This window comes from Tenrec ecaudatus, chromosome 8 (genome assembly GCF_050624435.1).
Source record: "Tenrec ecaudatus isolate mTenEca1 chromosome 8, mTenEca1.hap1, whole genome shotgun sequence".
NCBI classification, from domain to species: Eukaryota; Metazoa; Chordata; class Mammalia; order Afrosoricida; family Tenrecidae; genus Tenrec; species Tenrec ecaudatus.
Window position 1 is genome coordinate 82102232 of NC_134537.1, and position 18965 is coordinate 82121196.

Here is an 18965-nt window from a genome sequence, read left to right on the forward strand (position 1 = left end):
ACATAGGTACAGATAAGAGCTGGAAACACAGGGAATCCATGACAGATAAACCACTGGGGACCAATACTGACAGCCATACCAGGGGATATGGGCAAGGTGGAGGGAGATAGGGGAACCAATCACAATTATATACCTATAGCCCCCTCCCAGGGGGATGGACAACAGAAAAGTGAGTGAAGGGAGGCCTTGGTCAGTGTAGGACATGAAAAAATAATAATTTGTAAATTACCAAAGGTTCATGAGGGAGGGAGGGAAAGGAAAAAAATCAGGAGCTGATATCAAGGGCTCAAGTAGAAAGAAAATGTTTTGAAATGATGATGGCAACAAATGTACAAATGTGCTTGACACAACGGATGGATGGATTGTGTTAAGTTCTACGAGCCCCCAATAAAATGATTTTGTTAAATTATTGCCAGTTTGCAGCGTCATTCCCATAGTCACACACGTTTACATAAAAGTTTATATATATTTATTAAGTAGTATATTGTATTTTATTTATATATTTCATATATTGTATATTTTGAAAAATACAGTGCGTGTGTATACAGGTGTACATATATATGAAAAAGCCATGAAATGTTTTTAATAAACCACATAAAGACCATCACTGACCATAAGATGGGAGAGGAGCTATCAAGAATATATCCAATATGTGGAATTTAATAAATGTAAAACCTAAATGCCCTTCGATTGGATTAGAATACTCAATCACTTATAAAGAAGGGTTTGAGGCCACTTGTTTAGTGTCCAAAAACATATGGTTTCTAGCTTGAGCCACTGTTCAGAGTCTCCTGCTTGCTTTCTGTAGTTGAGATTCTTTTACTAGCTGCATGTCTGATGGGTAGCTATGCATCAATTTCATATAAAAACAAACATTCTGGGGTGAGTGCATATATGGATGTATGACACTCTAGACATGCTGCATTTTCCACTCATAATAATTTTTAATAAATCAATATGGCACTAAACTGAGAAGGAAAGCCAACAGTTAAAAGAAAAATATTAATTTAGGTAGACAAGAAAAACATAAGTAAAACAGATACATAATACAAAGTCAACATATTTTCACTCAACACTTCTAAGTTTCTCTACAAATTTTTGTATTTTCCAAAAAATAATGTATTAAAAATTACATCCAGGAATTAATTTCTAATTCCCAAAATAAATAATTCAAGTTTATAGATCTGAATACAAAAATAATGCAAGCAAAAGCCAGAATGAAATAAGAAAAAATCGCTCTGAAATATTAAAAGTGGGATGGACTAAACATTTACAGAGCTCCCAAAATGTAGAAATTAAGCACGAATATTCCTATTATATTAAAACAAACCTGAAATGCTATCCCAATCAATATTTACTATGAACAGTGAACAATGCAAGATTTATTGCAGTATACTTTATAACGACCAATACTGAGTTATTGGGTTAATGTTAGTAGTATTTTAATGAAGGCTACTAGAAGACTGAAATTGGTGTTGGCAGTAGTAAAAATAAAGCCTATTGAAGATAATATAAAACTGATCCTAACAGCTCCTTCATGCATATTTGGAAAAAGGAACAACGGTACAAATATGTGCAGCATATCAAAGTAGCAACAGATTGGGTTAAAAACAGTCTGGATGTTCAATTTCCCATAATGCAGGCAACATTTTTAGATGTGATCAGATGAAAATAAATGTGTCTTTCACAGTTACGGGATGAAATTTTAAGCTGGCCAGGCACCAATGCCCTGACTTTCTACTTTCTCATAAACCAAATGACTTCCACATGCTGAGGGTGTTTTACGCTTTAACCTGCAGTAAGGCTTTCGATCATTTTAATGCCAGTGCTTAAAATGCACAGAATCGCTCCAATGAGTGCAAGGAATATAACTGGCTTACATTTAATGATTTCAATCAGACTATTAGTAAGAAAAAGTTTAATGAAAGCCTTTTTGCAGTAAATACCTGCATTTCCAAAGAATAAAACCCAACTATAACAAAAACATGAGCTAAGGGTAGGTGGTAGACACAACATTCTTACATTTTCCTATCTCTTAACAAGCATTTTGTGATTTTTTTGCTAAAATTATTACTAAACACTTTAAAACTCTGTGACTATAAGAATATCTTCAGAAAACAACATAGCTAGCTATACAAGATTTTTCTTCAGTTTTTACAAAGTGCTGTTTCACATTAAGATATAAGATTAATACAAATAATTCTGGAAACCCTACCTATAACAGACTAACATTTCAGCTTTTTTACCAACATAATCTATATTCTAAATTTATAATTTAGAAACCATATTTTTCCCCCCTATTCAGGCCAATCTAAATCTATATGTTACCTCACACTTAAGAGTCAGCTTATCTGTGTGAATGACCAACTGCTGAAATGTTATATTCTATTGATGGGAAGTTAAATTTTTATAGAATCTAAAGTCCCTTCTTATAGTTGGTAGTATCAAGAATTAACAAGTTTGGGGCCAATATGTAAGCACATTAAATTATCAGCAGTCTAAATAGAGAGTATGACAATTCCTTTAGTGATTTAAAAGTCTATTACACTGCAAGATTCACATACGCAGGCTAATTAAAGAACTTCTATTTCAGATGCAGGTACAAAATATACGCTCTTAAATCCTCCTGCTTCAGTGGTATTGAATATGAAAGACAGCAAGAAGCAAGAGATGTTGCAATCCCCTTCCTTTATATAGCTCTAACTGAAGCTAACAAGAAATTAGTACTGAAATGTTCAGAATCCACATTTCCCCCACTTGATTTATAAACATCATTCAACTACAGTTAACAACTTCATTGTGCAATTTAAAAATAAGTTCAATGTAAAGCACTGCAATCCTATCGTGAAAATTACCTGTAGCATAAATGCAAACAAAAAACAAATATTGACTGTTTTCATCTAGTGATGCATATTACAGGACAAGGGGTAAACCCATGCACAAAAAGCACACATAAAAATCACAACTATAGTAGCACAAACTAAATTAAAATGGCTCGGAAGACACTATGTCCATCCAGGAAAAGAAATATTGTACCCCAGGAAGGGAGGAAGAAGAAAAAGGAGGAGGAAGGAAGGTGTTTCTTCTACCTGACAGATTCCGGGGGGAAAAAAAACTAGTCACATCCTCTACCCTGTGTGATACATGAGGAATGTAAAGCTTCAGAGTAAATAAAAACAGCAATCACTTTATACCATTCAACTTCACACGGAATGGTATCTTTAATCCCAACTGCATTCTTCGCTTCACTCACCCAATGTTTCCTCACTCTTCCATCCTAGCTTTCAGGCAAATGCAAGGCAGAACAGGGTGGGGTAGAAGAAAAACACAGGCAGCGCCTTTCAGATACCCCCAAATGATTCCCAACAGTTTGTCCTAGTACGAAAATAAGTCGCCCTAGCTCAACATACACTACAGTCATTCTGTGTCATGAGCAGACACGCACACACATACACAATTCAGCACTCCGGACCTCCCCCGCCCCCACCCCAAGTTATTAAGTAATTATTAAAATATTAACCCCGGAGACGACCAGATACCTCTGCCTACCGTTTCGGGCCGAGGGTGGGTGGAGGACTCCTTTCAAAGTAGCCCCAACAGTGTAACCAACACACGGTTCCGGAATAAAATATTAAGAACACTTTTCCTTTCCCACCTATCCAATGCCTTAAGGATGCAAACGCCCATCTCCACGGCAGAGCATGTCTACAATTGCGCCCGGAGTTTGGGGTGGAGATCGGAGCCCAGGAGGCGCCGGGAGCGGGACACCAACGAGTTGCTCACCCCAGGCCGGCCCGCACCACGTCGTCAGCCAGACGTCCACGCGCAGGACCTCCCCACGCCGCTCAGCCAGGCCCGGTTCAGAGCTATGTTGCTGGCTAGCCAACTTCTTGTCTGTACACACGCATCCAGTTCACATGCATCACCCAAGGACACGTAGCAGTTCAAAACACACTTATACATACCAAACCAACCAACACGCCTCAAAATCACGCGCAGTTTCCCCAACTCCACTCGGGAGACCCCACCTCCCGGATTCAAACCTTCCGCCCATTGTGGAGGAGACGAGGAGAAAAGAGTTGAAGAGAAGCCGACGCCTTTCCATTAAAGCACCCCATAAACTGCCCCACCCCACAGGCTACGTCCGGGTCACACACTCGGAAGCCCCCGGCTTTCTCCCACCTCTCGATCCGGCCACTCAGGAGACCCTTCCCCATCCCACTCACTTTCTCCCAAAAACCTCGGGGGAGGGGGCATGTTTTTAAGTAAAGAGAAAGAAGTGAGGGAAGACACTTGAGGTAGTCTAGCTTCAAATCCGCTCAACTCACCTCAGAATCCTGGCAGAGTTCTCTCCGCTCCGCACAGCCCCCTCCCCAATGTCCCAGTGCGAAGGGCTGAGCTAGGGAGGAGGGAAAAGCGGGAGGGGGAGGGGTGTCTTCCGTGTGGGGCGCCCGTCGGGAAGGAACTTGGGAGGGGTTGAGGCCGGCACAGGAAGAGGAGAAGGGGGAGGGGAGGCCACTATCTCCCCGTCTCCCCCTGAAAAAGCTCCCTTGTCTCAATCACATTAGACTGACTGTCTTTGTCTGGCTGACAACCGCCATATTGATATCAACAGCCCCGCTCCCACCTGCTGCCGCCGGGCGGCCCTGGGAGTTGTAGTTCCGACCTCCCTTGAGTAAAAGCACGGAACTCGGTGCCTGGAGGCCCTGGGGAACTACAACTCCCAGCAAGACTTGCGTCCATCCGTCTGCCCAAAGGGAAGAGGGCAAAGGGAATCCAGAGACGTAGAGACTACACATCCCAGAATTCCAGGGAGTCCCAGACCGAAATGGGGGACATGATATCATGCTGGCGTGGAGGGGGAGGACGAAGAGGCTGCGGAGATATTTGAGCTGACGGAAAGAGTTCAGAGGGGAAAAAATTATATATATATAAATAATCTCTATGATCACATTTCCCTTGGTGCATCTCTGGGTATGACTACATTTCCCATGATGCCCGGGAAGGGCCGGGAGTAGAGACTGCATGTCCCGTAATGCTCTCTTCAGGTTGGTGGCGGAGATTGAACCGGAAGGTGCTTCCTGGATGTGTGGAGTCGAGTGACTGATATTGAACAACCTAAAGTCCAATATGAAATTGGTGAGTCTCCACTTATAGGACAAAGGCGATGCCATATCCTTTTGGACTTCGTTTACACCTTGGGAAACGAACCGTCGGGAGGCGGGGTGGCTGTTTCGGAAGTGGAAAGTAGGGTGCACCAAGAGGATAACTGCTTTTTGTTGTTGAGTACTTATAATTCCCCCCACCCGCCACCTCCTTTACTCTGAAAGGAGTCAGATCTTACTCACTGTTAGGTCCCTTTCGTCAGATAAGAAGTTGAAGGTCTCGTTCCTTCATCTAAGAACTAGGATGGGAACATACTTATGACTTCTGAGCTTCCACGTGAGTGTAGTAACAGGCACCCTCGTTTGATAACACTTTAAGCTCTTTTCCTTGCCCTTGTGGAAAAGACTTTGGGTAGACAGTAGAATAACTTATTAAGTTTTCTAATTATAATTACCCTTTTCATTCAAAAGACGACGAGACCAGCGTGTGGTGTTGGTTGGGGGATGTGAGTCGTACACCCCGTAAATGATTTGGAATGATTTGGATAGAGAAGAAATGTGTTGGCATACTGGTGTAGAGCTGAAGGGCTTGCATGAGCAAAGGTTCAATGGAGCATGAAAATGCCTTAAGGAAGCCTTGGATCGCAAAGCGCAAACACTTGATATACAGGAAAGCTTCTCAGATCTTTATTTGGACCTATACTTTCAATGTGCACACAGATCTACAAGTGAGTATGTTCTAATCATATTGGATTAGCAATGGCACAGTTAGAAGAATCGGAACATGACCGTCAACTTTTCACAACCTTAAGATCTTGGGGCCAAGTTGTCAAGCTCTCCATTCTTTGTCAATTATGTACAAAAATAAATGGTTTGCTTTTCTATTTATATAACTATTTAAATAAGCATTTCCAGAGTATACCGAACTCTCACTGCCATTTGATAAGAATACAAAGTGTACGGGCATACTCTTTGCAGTGTCAGCTATTTGCAGAGTGGAAGTTAAAGAAAGTTTTTAAGGTAGCACTTAACTCCAAAACTTTGTCCATTTAAAGTCACTTATGTAAGGTGCTCTGGTCGTGTAATGGATTACAGATTGGGCTGCTAATCCTAAAGTCAGCAGTTTGAACCCATCAGCTGCTCTGAGGGAGAAAGATAAGGCTTTCTGCTTCAGTAAAGAAGTTACAACATCAAAGCCCACTGCCCTGCTCTAGAGGGTTGGTATGAGTCAGAATTAACCCAATAGCCATGACAGTACCTTGTAAAAGGGCAATAAACCTTGAGAGTATCTACTTGATTCCAGGTCCATGTGTTAAACGTTGAAGATTGCAGAACTGAAATATGTATATATATTCAGTTCTGCAATCATATATATATATATATATATATATATGCCCTATAGAAGCATGTGATCTAATGAAGAAGACAGAAAAATGAGCCCAAATCATAATTTAGGTAACATAGAAGCATGTTGAGGGATTTGAGAATTGAGATGATGGGCAGCTGGAGAGGTCAGAGAGAGCTTCCTAGAAAGGCGACACTTGAACTGATCCTTGAAGGATAAGTAGGCCAGAGCCCATTCAACTCATAAGAGCAAAGGAAAATAATCCTAGCAACTCAACAAAAAAAAGACAATGTTCTTCTTAAATTATTTTTTTTTAAAGAGCAGAAGAACTTAATACCTTGATGGTTGGAAGCAGGACTATATTTTTGATAAAGGACAGAGTACACTTGATGTGCTCAGTTTTTCCCAATACTACTCCTTTGCTGAAGGTATCTGAGAGCCAGGGTTACATATACTCTGACTTGCTGACAAGATCATCTTTCTTAATTTACTTAGAGGTATGAAAACATGGAAGAGATAAGGGAACACTAGAAAAAAGTTTTCTCTCCTAAGCAAAAGATGCTGGGGGCATGAGGAGTTGAGAGTAGACAGGGAGAGTATTCTCTGAGCACTCCTTCTTTTAATCTATGTATTAAAAACTCACGGCCATCACGTTAGTGCTTGCTCGTGGTGAGCCCCTGTGAGTTTCCGAGACTGTGTATGTGTCGAAAGCTCATTCTTTCCCTGAGGGGGTTTGGAACTACAGACCATGTAGATCACAGCCAATCAGTAACCCCTACACCATCAGGGCTCTGTGATCCATTTATTACATACTAAAATTCATTTGCTTGGTGATAAATTATGTGTAATATACAATTCCTCTCAACATGCCTACAAGGTCTCCAAAACATTGTCTTCCACTGAGTTAGACTTTTCCCAGAGCCTAAAGTGTTTAACTTTACGAACTACTTTAGAACTATGTGGTATGCCATGTTATCCATTTATATAATGAAACATAAAAATTCACCCAGTGGATGTCGACTCATAGTGACGCCTTTAAGACAGGGTAGAACTGTGTTCTGGAACTGTGCCATATTGTTTTAGTTGCTTTAACCTTCATCTAGATGAATGGCTAAGGAGCCAATCCAAGGTTGTAATTGTTCTTGGGAGTAGAAAGCCCTTTCTACTCATGGAGCTGATAGTGGTTTCAAACTACTAACCCTGCAAAGCCCAACTCGTAAGCATTGTGCCACCGGGCTCCTTCATGAAACACAGAGTCCATTTTTATTACATGATAGTAGTTGGTGAGAGCATCCCAGCTTGTCATTCTGATTCTTCTAGGCCTAACCATGCCTATGGAAGCAAAACCAAAGCATTGAGATTTTTAAAATTTGGGCGAACCAGGATGGGAAAAATTACAGGTCAAAGCCCTGCTAGAACCTTATTCTTTCTCTTCCTCTTAGGAAACAACGTTTATGGGGAAAGGGACTAAAAGAGAATGAAATTTTCCCACAAACTTTTAAAAGACCGATCCCCGCCCCCCATTGTGTGTGTGTTTATGTGTGTCAACTGTTTCATTGAGATATAATTCACATACCATACAATTTATTTGTTTAAAGTACACAATCCTATGGTTTTCAGTGTATTTACTGAGTGTTATTTATAACAGTCCATTCTAGAACGTTTTCATTATCCCTAAAATAAATCCTGTAACTCATAGCCATCATCCACCAAACCCTCCATTCCCACCGACCCCCAACCAGAAAAATAAGCCCACTGCTGCTGAGAGGATTCCAACTCACAGCCACCCTAGATAGGGTTTCCAAGGCTGTCAATCTTTACAGGAGTAGCCTCATTTCTCTGCCTAGGAGCACCTGATGGACTTGAACCACTGATCTGTGGTTAGCCCAATGCATAACCCACAGCACCATCACTTGTCTATTTATTGTGGACACTTTATAAATGGAATCATACAATATGTGGTCTTTTGTGACCAGCTTCTTTCATTTGGCACATTGTTTCCTTCTTGGGGCAGCTGTTCAGATTAGGACAGTTGGACTTTGGAAGTCAGGAACAGGGTTGGAAAGCTCACTATGATTTGAAGTTGAATAGCACAATTAACCGTTATTGGTAAAAGGTCAAAGTTAGCCGGCGTTGACTCTGAAAAAGCCAAGGATCTAGTCCTTCAAATATTCACTGCCATCAAGTCAATTCTGACTCATGGCAACCCTCATAGGTCAGGGTAGAATTGGCCCAGTGGGGTTTTGAGACTAAGTTTTTAGGAGTAGAAAGCCTCCTTTCTTCTGCAGAGTGGCTGGTGGTTTTGAACTACTGACCTTGCAATTATAAGGTGACCAGACGTCCAGCTTTTGGCGGGACAGTCCCAATTTTGAACAGTTTTTCCTGCATCCCGCAGCATTTTTAAAAAGTCCCGATTTTTTGAAAGAATGCACGACAAGCTAGGGTATACAGTTTTCAGCTGCCATGTGGCTATTTCACCAGGATATGAGTTTTATCAATGGTGTCCCACTTTACCAATGTTAAAATCTAATGATTAGCAGCCTAACAGGTAACCACTGTACCACCAGGCCTCCTTAGCCATTCTAATAGATGAAGGTTAAAGTAACTGAAACAGTAACATAGCATGTTTAATCCATGTACTTTATAAGGATAATTCCAGAGATAGGGAGAATGCTCTAGTTAATTCAGTCAACAAAGGTCTATTATGCAACCACAGTAAGTCCTTAGAATTCAGATCTCTCACGCTTTTCACTCTATTACACTTGACCCTAAAGATCCTATGACACGATATTATTTGTAATTTTGCTTAGACAGAAACTTAAATATGACTCAGACTAATGGTAATCCTTCCTGAATGAGCCTGATTGACTCTAAGTCCAAGGCTCACTGCAAATATTGTTGCTTTCTTGTTAAAGGAGTGAAAGAAAGGTCATTTCAATGTTTGTTATAGCGCACTTACTGAATTTGGTGGGGGGGAATTACATGTTACAGTTGTATTTACAAATTTGAAAACTCAAGTCCAGGAGATGATATTCTTCCAGGGTCTCTGCTTTTTTGTGCAAAATGCTGTTTCATCTCTGTTGGCTTGGGGAAGTCTCAAGCTTTAACTCACCATTTCTTCTGGGAAAACAGACGGAAGAAAGAAATGGAGTCATGGCCTCTTCTCAGTGGAGGATAAGTAAAGTATCAACCAGGACTGTCGATTATAGGCAGTCTCCAACCACAGTAAAGCGTATTATATTTAAAATTAGAGGTACAAACAATGGTTCGTAATAGCAATCAGGAACTACTTTGCTACCCATGTCAAAACTTTGTTATCATTATTATTGTATTGCTCTGTTAGAGGTACCCAAATCAGTGACAAAGATCTGATAAACTGACATAGATACAAAGGGTCCCTAACTGTTATCGACTCACCTACAATAAAGCTTAACAACAGATTAAGGAACTGAACTCATTTGCAAGCCAGGTACTGCCTGTATATAGGCAAATCAAACCAAACCCACTGCCTGCCAGATGATTTGGACGTACAGCCACCCCTATTTAAGGTTTCTGAGACTGTGAATCTTTGTCTTTCTCCCCAGAAACGGCTGGTGAGTTTCCCAGCCAACCTTGTGATTGACAGCCCAGAACTTCCCTGATGGCACTGCCAGGGCTCATTTCTGGACAGCTTGAAGAGCTGTTCTTGAAAGGGCCAAACCCTGCCCAAGATGAGTCTAACAAGTCATTAGAAAGGGATGTGGCGAATCCTCACCTTGATAGGAGAGGGATGGGTTCTTTGTCTCCATTGTACATAGTTGCAGAATTATTTTGGCTTCGTAGAATTTGGAATATGAACAGAAAATCTCTTAGCTACAGATTACACATATTCACAATTTTACTAGTCTTTCATCCTCCTACTGCAGTACAATTGTTAAATGTCGCCCAGGTTTCAAGAGCTTTCTGTTTCTCCTTGCTGGTTGATGAGAGTGCCCTCATGTGTCTTTGTGCTATAATATCATTTCAGGCTTTTGAAAGGTCATATTTTATCACAACCTCAGGACAATAGGTGGCTTTTTATTTTTGTTTTTCCTTTCAGGATTTCCTCAAATTCTGAGAGGCTGTATGTGACACAGGCCAAGTTAAGGACCTTGTTCAAAAGTACTCTGCCATAAAAATTAGTGTTTACTGGTGGAGATCACAAAGTTCTAAATTGTTACTCTGAAGACTTTTTGTTTTAAACTTAGCAAGGGTAAGAAACAAAAGTACATTGATGACAGTTTTTCCTGTAATAACCAGTGAATTGGGGGGAGAGAGATCTGGCTTGCTTGTGATTAATTAGCTAAGCAAGAATGCCATCCTACGAATACAAGCCTGACAGTATTACTGTTGCTATTACAGCGGTAGCACATTCATTTTGTGGTTAGTTTCCTCTGAAACTCAGATAACTGACAAGGGCCGAGGGTGCAGTATGGCTGTGGAACTCAGCAAAACCCAGCCATTCTTAATGAAAATCACCTCCATTTGCTAAACACCCAGAGGTTTAGCTGCAAATGGACCCTTGATCTGCCATCACCAGACATTTATTCAGTCTGCAGATCTGGCTGAACACTTTCTCTGTGTGGGCTTTACTCTCTAGGTATGGGGTCTGTTGCAGTGAACAAAACAGACCTAGATTCTGCCTTTATGGAAGATCAATCATTGGCTTTGTGATTTTGTGGAATTTCAGTACAAAAAAAAATGTCTTTATTTAAACTTTCTTTTACAGCCCTTTTTATAATCCCCCCCCCAACATTTTCTTAGTATGTAATTGATTTCATTGAGTCAGTTTGGACTCAGGGCAACCTCATATATGCAGTGTAGAAATGCTTTGTTTGGAGTCCTGATAGTACTGTCCAGTAAACATCAGAATAACTACAAGGTTGGAGGTTCAAAGCCACAAATTGCTCATTGGGAGAACAATGAAACTATATGCCCCCTTAAAGATTTACAGCCTTGGAGACCCTTTATAAGTCCCTGTGGATTAGGACTGACTTGTTGGCAGTGGATTTTCTGAGTGTAGAATGGCTCTAGAAACGTTTCAAGGAAATAACTTTTCAGAAACAGATCAGCAGGCCTTTCATCCAGGTGCTTCTGGGTGGTTCAAACTGTCAAATTTTTGTTTAGCAATTGAGCATTGCCCAGGGACTCCTTTTCTTACTGTAGAGCTTGACTATTTCTTGTTAAATGTGTATCTAAATATTTTATATTTTTAGTTATATAATCTTTTATTCTATAGTTTATATGTAAAAGGCTACTTATTATTAATATTCTCTACCTTCCCCTTATCAAATTCTCTTATTTGTTAGTAGTTTTCCAGTTGACCCTTGTTTGTTTTCCAAATGTATAACTTTGAAAATATTCTGTAACCATTTTTCTTTCTGTGTTGTGTTTTCTCTGGCTCCTATCTCCTGGATAGTCTGGAATAGAAGTGGAGCTGGCGTTCTCTGATTTCTTTTTCTGATATGCGTGGACATGCGTCTTTAATCGGACATGCCACTGTGATGTTGGCTTTTTGGGTATAATTTTTTGTGCATTTTAGCCTACTTACTATAGCTAACTGTTTTCTTCTTCCCAATTACTCAAGTTGTTGGTAAAGTGAGGTTCTTTCACATGGCCCAACAATAAGTTATTTTCCAAAGGGGAGATCTATTTGTGTTTCATTGTTTGTCCTGGGCAGTTAATTATATCTTGAGAGCCATTTTCAGGCTTTCGAGAAAACAATAGTTTTAATAACTTAAACTCTTAGTGGGTACAAAACAGACTCAGAAGTTAAAAAACTTCTGTGGCTTTAAAAGAAAATTGCAAGGTATCCTTGGAAAACAGAACAGCCAGAAATAGTTTCTCTGTACTTCAGAGATAGCCTGATAAAAAACAAGAAATATAAATAAATCAGACTTAAAATAAACATTTACTACAACCCAAAAGAAAACACAAAATCCTCCCTAAAAAACAAAAAGGGTGGGCGGGTGGAGCTTTTAGGCAGTGGTTTATTTGTTTAAGCATCATTTGATTCAAGCTGGTGCATGGAATAGTAAGAAACTGTTGATGTGTGATTATGTGATAGTTTTAACTAACAGATAAGGGATTGGTAATAAAAGTCATCCTTTGGCTGTACAGCTGAACAAATGTCATTAAATACTTGTCTTACACAAAACCTGCTTGGGACATAGATAGGGTGCAGGTCTTACTCCCTTTTACTATCAGCATCTCCAGAAGGCCTGGGGGCACTGGGGGTTAAGTATTGGACTGCTAACTGCAAGGTCAGTGGGTTAAACCCACCAGCTGCTCAGTGGGAGAAAGTTGAAGGTATCTGTTCCATAAAAATTTACAGCCTCGGGAACCTGTGTGGAGTCGGGGATAAGTTAGAGATGACCCAGTGGCACTAAGATTAGGAATGCACCTTTTAAAAAGATGTACTCAGAGGAAGAAAAAAAAGATGTACCCAGGTGTGCTCTGTGTACAAGGAGTCTTCAAGAAAATGGGAAAATTCCATTCCCTCTCTTTTAGGCAACATTTTCATTTACTCTGTAAACTTTGCCCCTAAAAGCCTTCTCTGTCTTTGCCAAGTTGTTCCCATTGTTTGGTTGGGATGTCCCTTTCCCTGTTCTTCACCCACTGGTTCCATCTTTAAGACATTTTTAAGGTGGAGTCCATCATCTTTTAACAAACTTTTTCCATGAACGTTTTGAAGCCCCACTCATACACTTTATGTTTGTAGTTGTGATGAAGGCAATAGTGACATGTGTAAGAGTGATGTTATAAAAGATGGATTTCAGCCAGAGAATCAAAATTTCCTAACCTTGAGAGGTTAAATCTGAGCTGGCTGAGAAAACCACTTTATTCACATTCTAAATTTTGATTCAGTTTTACTATTCAGGTCTTGCATTTTCATCCATCAAGAATAAATGAATGTTTCCATTTCTTCATATCTTTAAGGTTAGTCTCTATATTCTTTCCCAATATATGGACAGTTTATCGGTGTGGCTTTAACTGACATATCTATTACTTCTGGAGGGTAAAACATTTTTGTATATGGGGTTTAGCCCACTTTAGTGAACTACTTGTTTGGTTTTTGTCCCCCCTTTTTTGCTGCTGTTGTTAGTCATTTTTTTCTTATTAATTTCTTCAAGCTCTTTTCATATTAAAGATATCAATTTTTTTTCTTCCGTAAGTATAAAATTTCCTGTGTTATTTGCCTTGTTTGCATTAATTTTTGCATGTGAACGTTTTTCATGGAAAGAATCACATTAAAAAAATTTTTTAAAGAATCACATTTATATTGGTATCTTATTCTAGGATAGAACTTTGAAGGCTCTTTCCTACCTCAAGACGTATAAGCCAAATATTTCCCTAAAATTTTGGAATTCCTTTGTACATATTCAATAAGATTTTAAGAAATACTTATCAGCCACCAAGAGATTGGACATCAGAGTCAAGGTAGATCCTCCTGTAAGTAGAGGATCCTGCTGCCATTTACCTGGGGCAAATATCAGTCACCTAAACCACCCTACTGTCAAGTGCTTCCGACACCCAGTGACCCTCAGAGGGTTTCTTTCCAGGAGCAGACAGCCTCATCTCCCCCTGGAGCGGTGGATTTGACCTGCTGGCCTTGCAATTAATTGCCCAACACAGAAGTATTAGTAACCAAAAACCCAACTCATTCCCATCAAGTCTTGGTGGCATAGTTGGTCATGTTGTACTGCTCCCTGCAAGGTCAGTTTCCAAAGCCACCAGCCACACTCTACCAACAAGGCCTGCCCAGCACTTACTTGACAGCCATGAAGGCTTTAAGTATTAGTTTATAAAAAATTAAAATTCATTGTCATTCAATAAATTCTGACTTACAGCAAGCCAGTGGGGCAGAGTAGGACTGCTCCCACTGATTTCTGACACTGTAACTCTTTATGAAAGTAGAAAGCCTCCCCCTTTCCCCTGAGGAGTGATTGCAGACTTCCAATGCTAACCTCTAGGTGAGCAGCCCTCCACAGATAGAACCACGACACTACCAAGGCTCCGACAGAGTTTTGTGAAGAAGCTGTTTATTCATTCCTCCAAGGCCCTGACGCCAAAAGGAAGCTTCCCCTTTTCTGACCCCCGACTTGTTACTGGAATGACTAGTAAGACTTTTTTTATCGCAAAGCCTTTTCAAAACCCAAGAACATTGTCCATGGACCTGCTTTTTGTCCTTACTTGTGAAAATCCAATGAAATAATAGGCTCAATAAATGTTAGCTCTTTAGATACTTTCTCCACTGAATCAAAAGCTGTTTATAAATCCATTTCTTTCAGCGTCTAAAGTGACTAAAAGCCTTTTCCTGGTTCGCTCAGAAGCACCTTCGTTGAAAGGTAGAAATTAGGTTTACTCTTCTCTTTGCTGACATGCATTCTATTGGGCAAAAGATCGCTTTTGTTGACATTAAAAGGCACAGGTGGTGTGACCCCTCCTGCTTATCTCCACAAACCGCATGGGTGCTCCTTACTAACTGGTGCCTGTCCCTCCGCTTTGCGGTGCACTGATGTGCAGATTTATCTGGAATTAGGACTTTCAGCCAATGGGTTTACGGGTAGCTTAAGGGAAAGAAATAGTCAACATTTTTGGCATACTTTTAATAAAACTCCTGCCTAAAGTCTTGTTAACATTAGACCGATGGGTCTAGCCACTTGCAAGTTTTACCTTTCCAGTAAGGATTTTTCTTTCTTTTTTAAAAAATATCTTTTTTCCATTCATGCATTCATTTATTTTTACATCATTTTAATGGGGGCTCATTCAGAATCCATACATGCATCCATTGTATCAAGCACATTTGTACATATGTTGCCATCATTTTCAAAACATTTCTACTTGAGCCCTTGGTATCAGCTCCAGGATTTTTCTTATTGTAATTGCTGCAAAACTACAGCAGTGTGATAAATTCTTATCCTTCATTTGTGACGACTCTTGTCTGAGTTCCTTGTTGCAGCCATAGCAAAATGCAGCACGTGTCTGGCTGTAAAGAACAGAAATGTGTCCTCTCACTCTGAGGAGATTTGAAGTCCAAACCAGGGCAGTTGCAGCGTTCCCAAAACCCCTGGTGGTCCTCAGCCGATCTGGGGGAGCTGAGTTATAATTGACTGAATGGCAGGGAGTGTGGTACAGAAATGACAAGTGTAGTTTCTGGGATAGATGAGTTGACAGTTGTTATCATTTGAAATATGTCCTCTAAAAAGATGTTGAAATTCTAACCCAGGTGCCTGGGAATGTGATCCTATGTGAAAATTAGATTCTTCTTTTATGTTAGAAAAGCCACCTAGTGCATTACAATTCTAATCTCTTCCCAGTAGGCTCATAAAAATTTCCGAATAAACACAGGCACATACCAGTGGAATGGCCAGAAGGCATTCGAGAAATGAGGTAAATACATACATCCACATGTCTAAGAATGCCAAGATTGGTGGTTCAGGCCTACTGAGAGGCCAGCATCTGCCTGTCTTCCCAGCCTTCTCCACCTTTCTGAGCTTCTGTGGACCTCCCCTCTTTTCAAAGAGCCCTAGTGGAATAGTGTTCTGCCTGTTGGGTTGCTGAAAGGTCAGCAGTTCATAACTACCAGCTGCTCCTCAGGAGAGGGAGGAGGCTTTCCACTCCCATGAAGAGTTAGTCTCAGGAACCACAGAGCCATTTCTACCCTGTGCTTTACAGTCACTATGAACCCAAACCACCAGCTGTTCCTCGGGAGAAAGATGGGCTTTCTACTCTCGTAAAGAGTGACAGTCACAGGGAAATAATCATCTATAGCTTATCAAGGGTATGTGAAGGAGGGGGCCGGGGGAGGGGGTCATGGAGGGAGGGGAAGAAATGGGGAGCTGATATCGGGGGCTCTAGTGGGAAGAGAATGCTTTGAAAATGATAGCATATGTGCAAATGTGCTTGACACACTGGATGAATGTATGGATTATGGTAAGAGATGCAAGTGCCCCCCAAAAAGTATCTTTTTTAAAAGAACAGAAAGAGAGGAGTATGAGTAAAAGAGAAGTGGAGAAGAGAGGCTGAATCCTCTACCCAAGTAAAATGTCCTTTAAGATGTAAATACTCCTCTTTCGGTCCCTGGCGTTCAGGGAGCTGCAGGCATCGTGCAGACTTGGCCAAGTCCAAGAACCACACCACACACAACCAATCCCGGACATGGCACAGAAACGGCATCAAAAAAGCCAGGTCTCAATAGTACAAATCTATCCCTTTAAGGGGGTGTACCCCAAGTTCCCGAGGAGCAGGCGCTACACCAAGTAGCACCAGAAGGGCCTGAAGAAAATGCAGGCCAACAACTCTAAGGCCAAGGCTGCTCGCGCTGAGGCCATCAAGGATCTTGTGAAGCCCACAGAGGTCAAGGCCAAGATCCCAGTGGGCGTCAACCACAAGCTCAGCCGACTGGCCTACATTGCCCACCCCAGGCTTGGCAAGTGGGCTCGGGCACATATTACCAAGGGTCTGAGACTCTGCCGGGCCAAGGCCAAGGCACAAAGCAAGGCTGATGCTCCAGCCAAGGCCATGACTCCAGCAAAAACTTCCAAAGGCGTCCCAGCCCCAGCTCAAGCTCCCAAAGGCGCCCGGGCTCCCACAAAGTAGAGTTCTCTGTGGGAGAGTGAGAGGGACTGGTGTGAGCCCTGGGCTGCTGCCTGCGTGGCGCTGGCGTCTTGTGCTGTTTGTTGTAAAAAACAACAACCAAAAAAAAAATCCCTGGCTGCTCTGTTAAAAAAAAAAGACATAAATACTGACGCAACGTATGTATGTGTATATTGAGATTAGAGCTGTATGAGCCCCCAGTAAAATGATTTTTTTAAAAAAGAAAGAGTTACAGCCTCTTACAGGGGCAGTTCTACCCAGCCCTATTAGGGTCGCTGTGAGTCAGCATCAACTGGGTGGCAGTGATCTTTTTCTTTGATGAAACAAAATTGACTTGGTAGCAGCGAGTTTGGTTTGATTTTATGCTGCTTTCGAGAGAAAGATGAAGATATCTACTCCAGTGAAGATGTACAGCCCAGGCTCTATAGGGACCAATATAGGGTTGCCATGCGTCAGAATTACGTTGGAATTAGGGTGCTGGCAAAGAAAGTACCATAGACTGCTTAAGAAAAAAATCTACGCAGAGGTTCACCCGGAATGCTGCTTAGAGGCGAGGATGATGAGGCTTTCATGTCATGTACTTTGGATCTTTTGTCAGCAGAGACTAGTCCCTGGAGAGGGGCATCGTACTTGGCAGAGGGGCAGTGAAAAAGAGGAAGGCCCTTGACAAAATGGATTGGCACAGTGGCTGCAACAATAGGCTCACACATAAAATAATTGTGAAGATGGGACAGCACCAAGCAGTATTTAACTCTATTGTACTTGAGGTCGCTGTGAGTCAGAATCAACTCAATGGTTGTGTCAATTTTGGTTCTGGCTTTCTTGTCCTTTTTCACTTTCATGGAAAGCCGAGGCAGAGGACAAAATCGGCACAGGGAGCAGCCATGTCTCAGTCACATCGATCCACACTACAGCCAGAAAGTAGTCTGTCTGTGTTCACCACAGACCTGAAAACCCAGGCATTTCCCACCTGAGGACTTTCAAATCTCCCGCAGACATACTGAATCAGAGCCCACATTTTACCCAGACTCTCAGGTGGTGCTTTTAGGGTGCTTGAGGTAATGTGTGCTCACGTAAGACTCACCTGGGGAATCTTGCTTAGAGATTCTGATTCTGTATATCGGGTGGAAATGCAAAGTTTCAGCAGGGCTCAAACCTATTTCAGTCCTGGGTCCCCATGCATACTACAGACCTCCTGCACAATTGGAAAATCATCCTCTTTAATCCAGCTGTGTGGTCAGTAGGAGAGAGCCTATGATTGGCTCCCCTGCCAAACAGAAGCAAAAAATAAAGGGGAAGATTACCAAATCAGAGTGAAATATGTTCATAGAAATCTCTTACATATTGGTGGGCCCGACCCAAAATTCATAGCCTCAGGTATCAGTTCCTCATTTAGCAAATGCAGTGGAAGCCAGTGACTCGGATGGCAGGGTGTATGGCAGGATTCTCTCTTCTCCTGCCACATAAAACCAAACCCAATTATCGAGTTGATTGCAACTCATAAACTGTAAACCTTATGGGAGCAGACAACCTCATCATTTTCTCATGGAACGGCTGGGAGATTTGAACCTCAGACTTCACAATGATCAGTTCAACACTTACCCAACAATACCACTAGGACTCCTTTACATGCCACATTGTGGCACTTGATTAGCGCATCTAGGATCTCCAGGGACTGATGGAGATGAATGTTTATACTCCTCGGGTGTGTTCACCGTTAAGTGGTTTCCACTTTTGACAAGAATAAAGTAGCTACAAACTGCCGCATTTCACTTGGATAGGGTCCCTCAGTATCGGAGGGCACACTGTTCCAGGACTCCCTACAGATACCACTTTCACTGATGCTCAAGTTCCTGATTGGAAATGATACAGGATTTATATATAACCTGTACACATTC

At 41.4% G+C, this 18965-nt stretch overlaps 2 protein-coding genes across 12 annotated transcripts in view; one reads left to right on the forward strand and one right to left on the reverse strand.

The window, feature by feature from the left end:
* The window catches only part of HMBOX1 (homeobox containing 1), a 193228-nt gene extending 188606 nt beyond the window's left edge, over nucleotides 1–4622 (reverse strand). For 10 of the 11 annotated variants that reach the window (XR_012785738.1, XR_012785737.1, XR_012785736.1 and 7 more), the window contains exon 1: nucleotides 4329–4622. The gene's annotated coding sequence lies outside the window, so the exon portion shown is untranslated. Of the gene's footprint in view, nucleotides 1–3549; nucleotides 3789–4328 lie in introns of those variants that run through there. The other variant, XM_075556444.1, reaches the window with a different exon arrangement.
* A 201-nt stretch (nucleotides 4623–4823) lies between these two features.
* Nucleotides 4824–18965, forward strand: part of INTS9 (integrator complex subunit 9) — a 108568-nt gene continuing 94426 nt past the window's right edge. Inside the window, exon 1 of the mRNA XM_075556452.1 lies at nucleotides 4824–5139. Coding sequence (XP_075412567.1) covers nucleotides 5131–5139 — 9 coding nt within the window. The 5' untranslated portion in view covers nucleotides 4824–5130. The remainder of the gene's footprint in view (nucleotides 5140–18965) is intronic.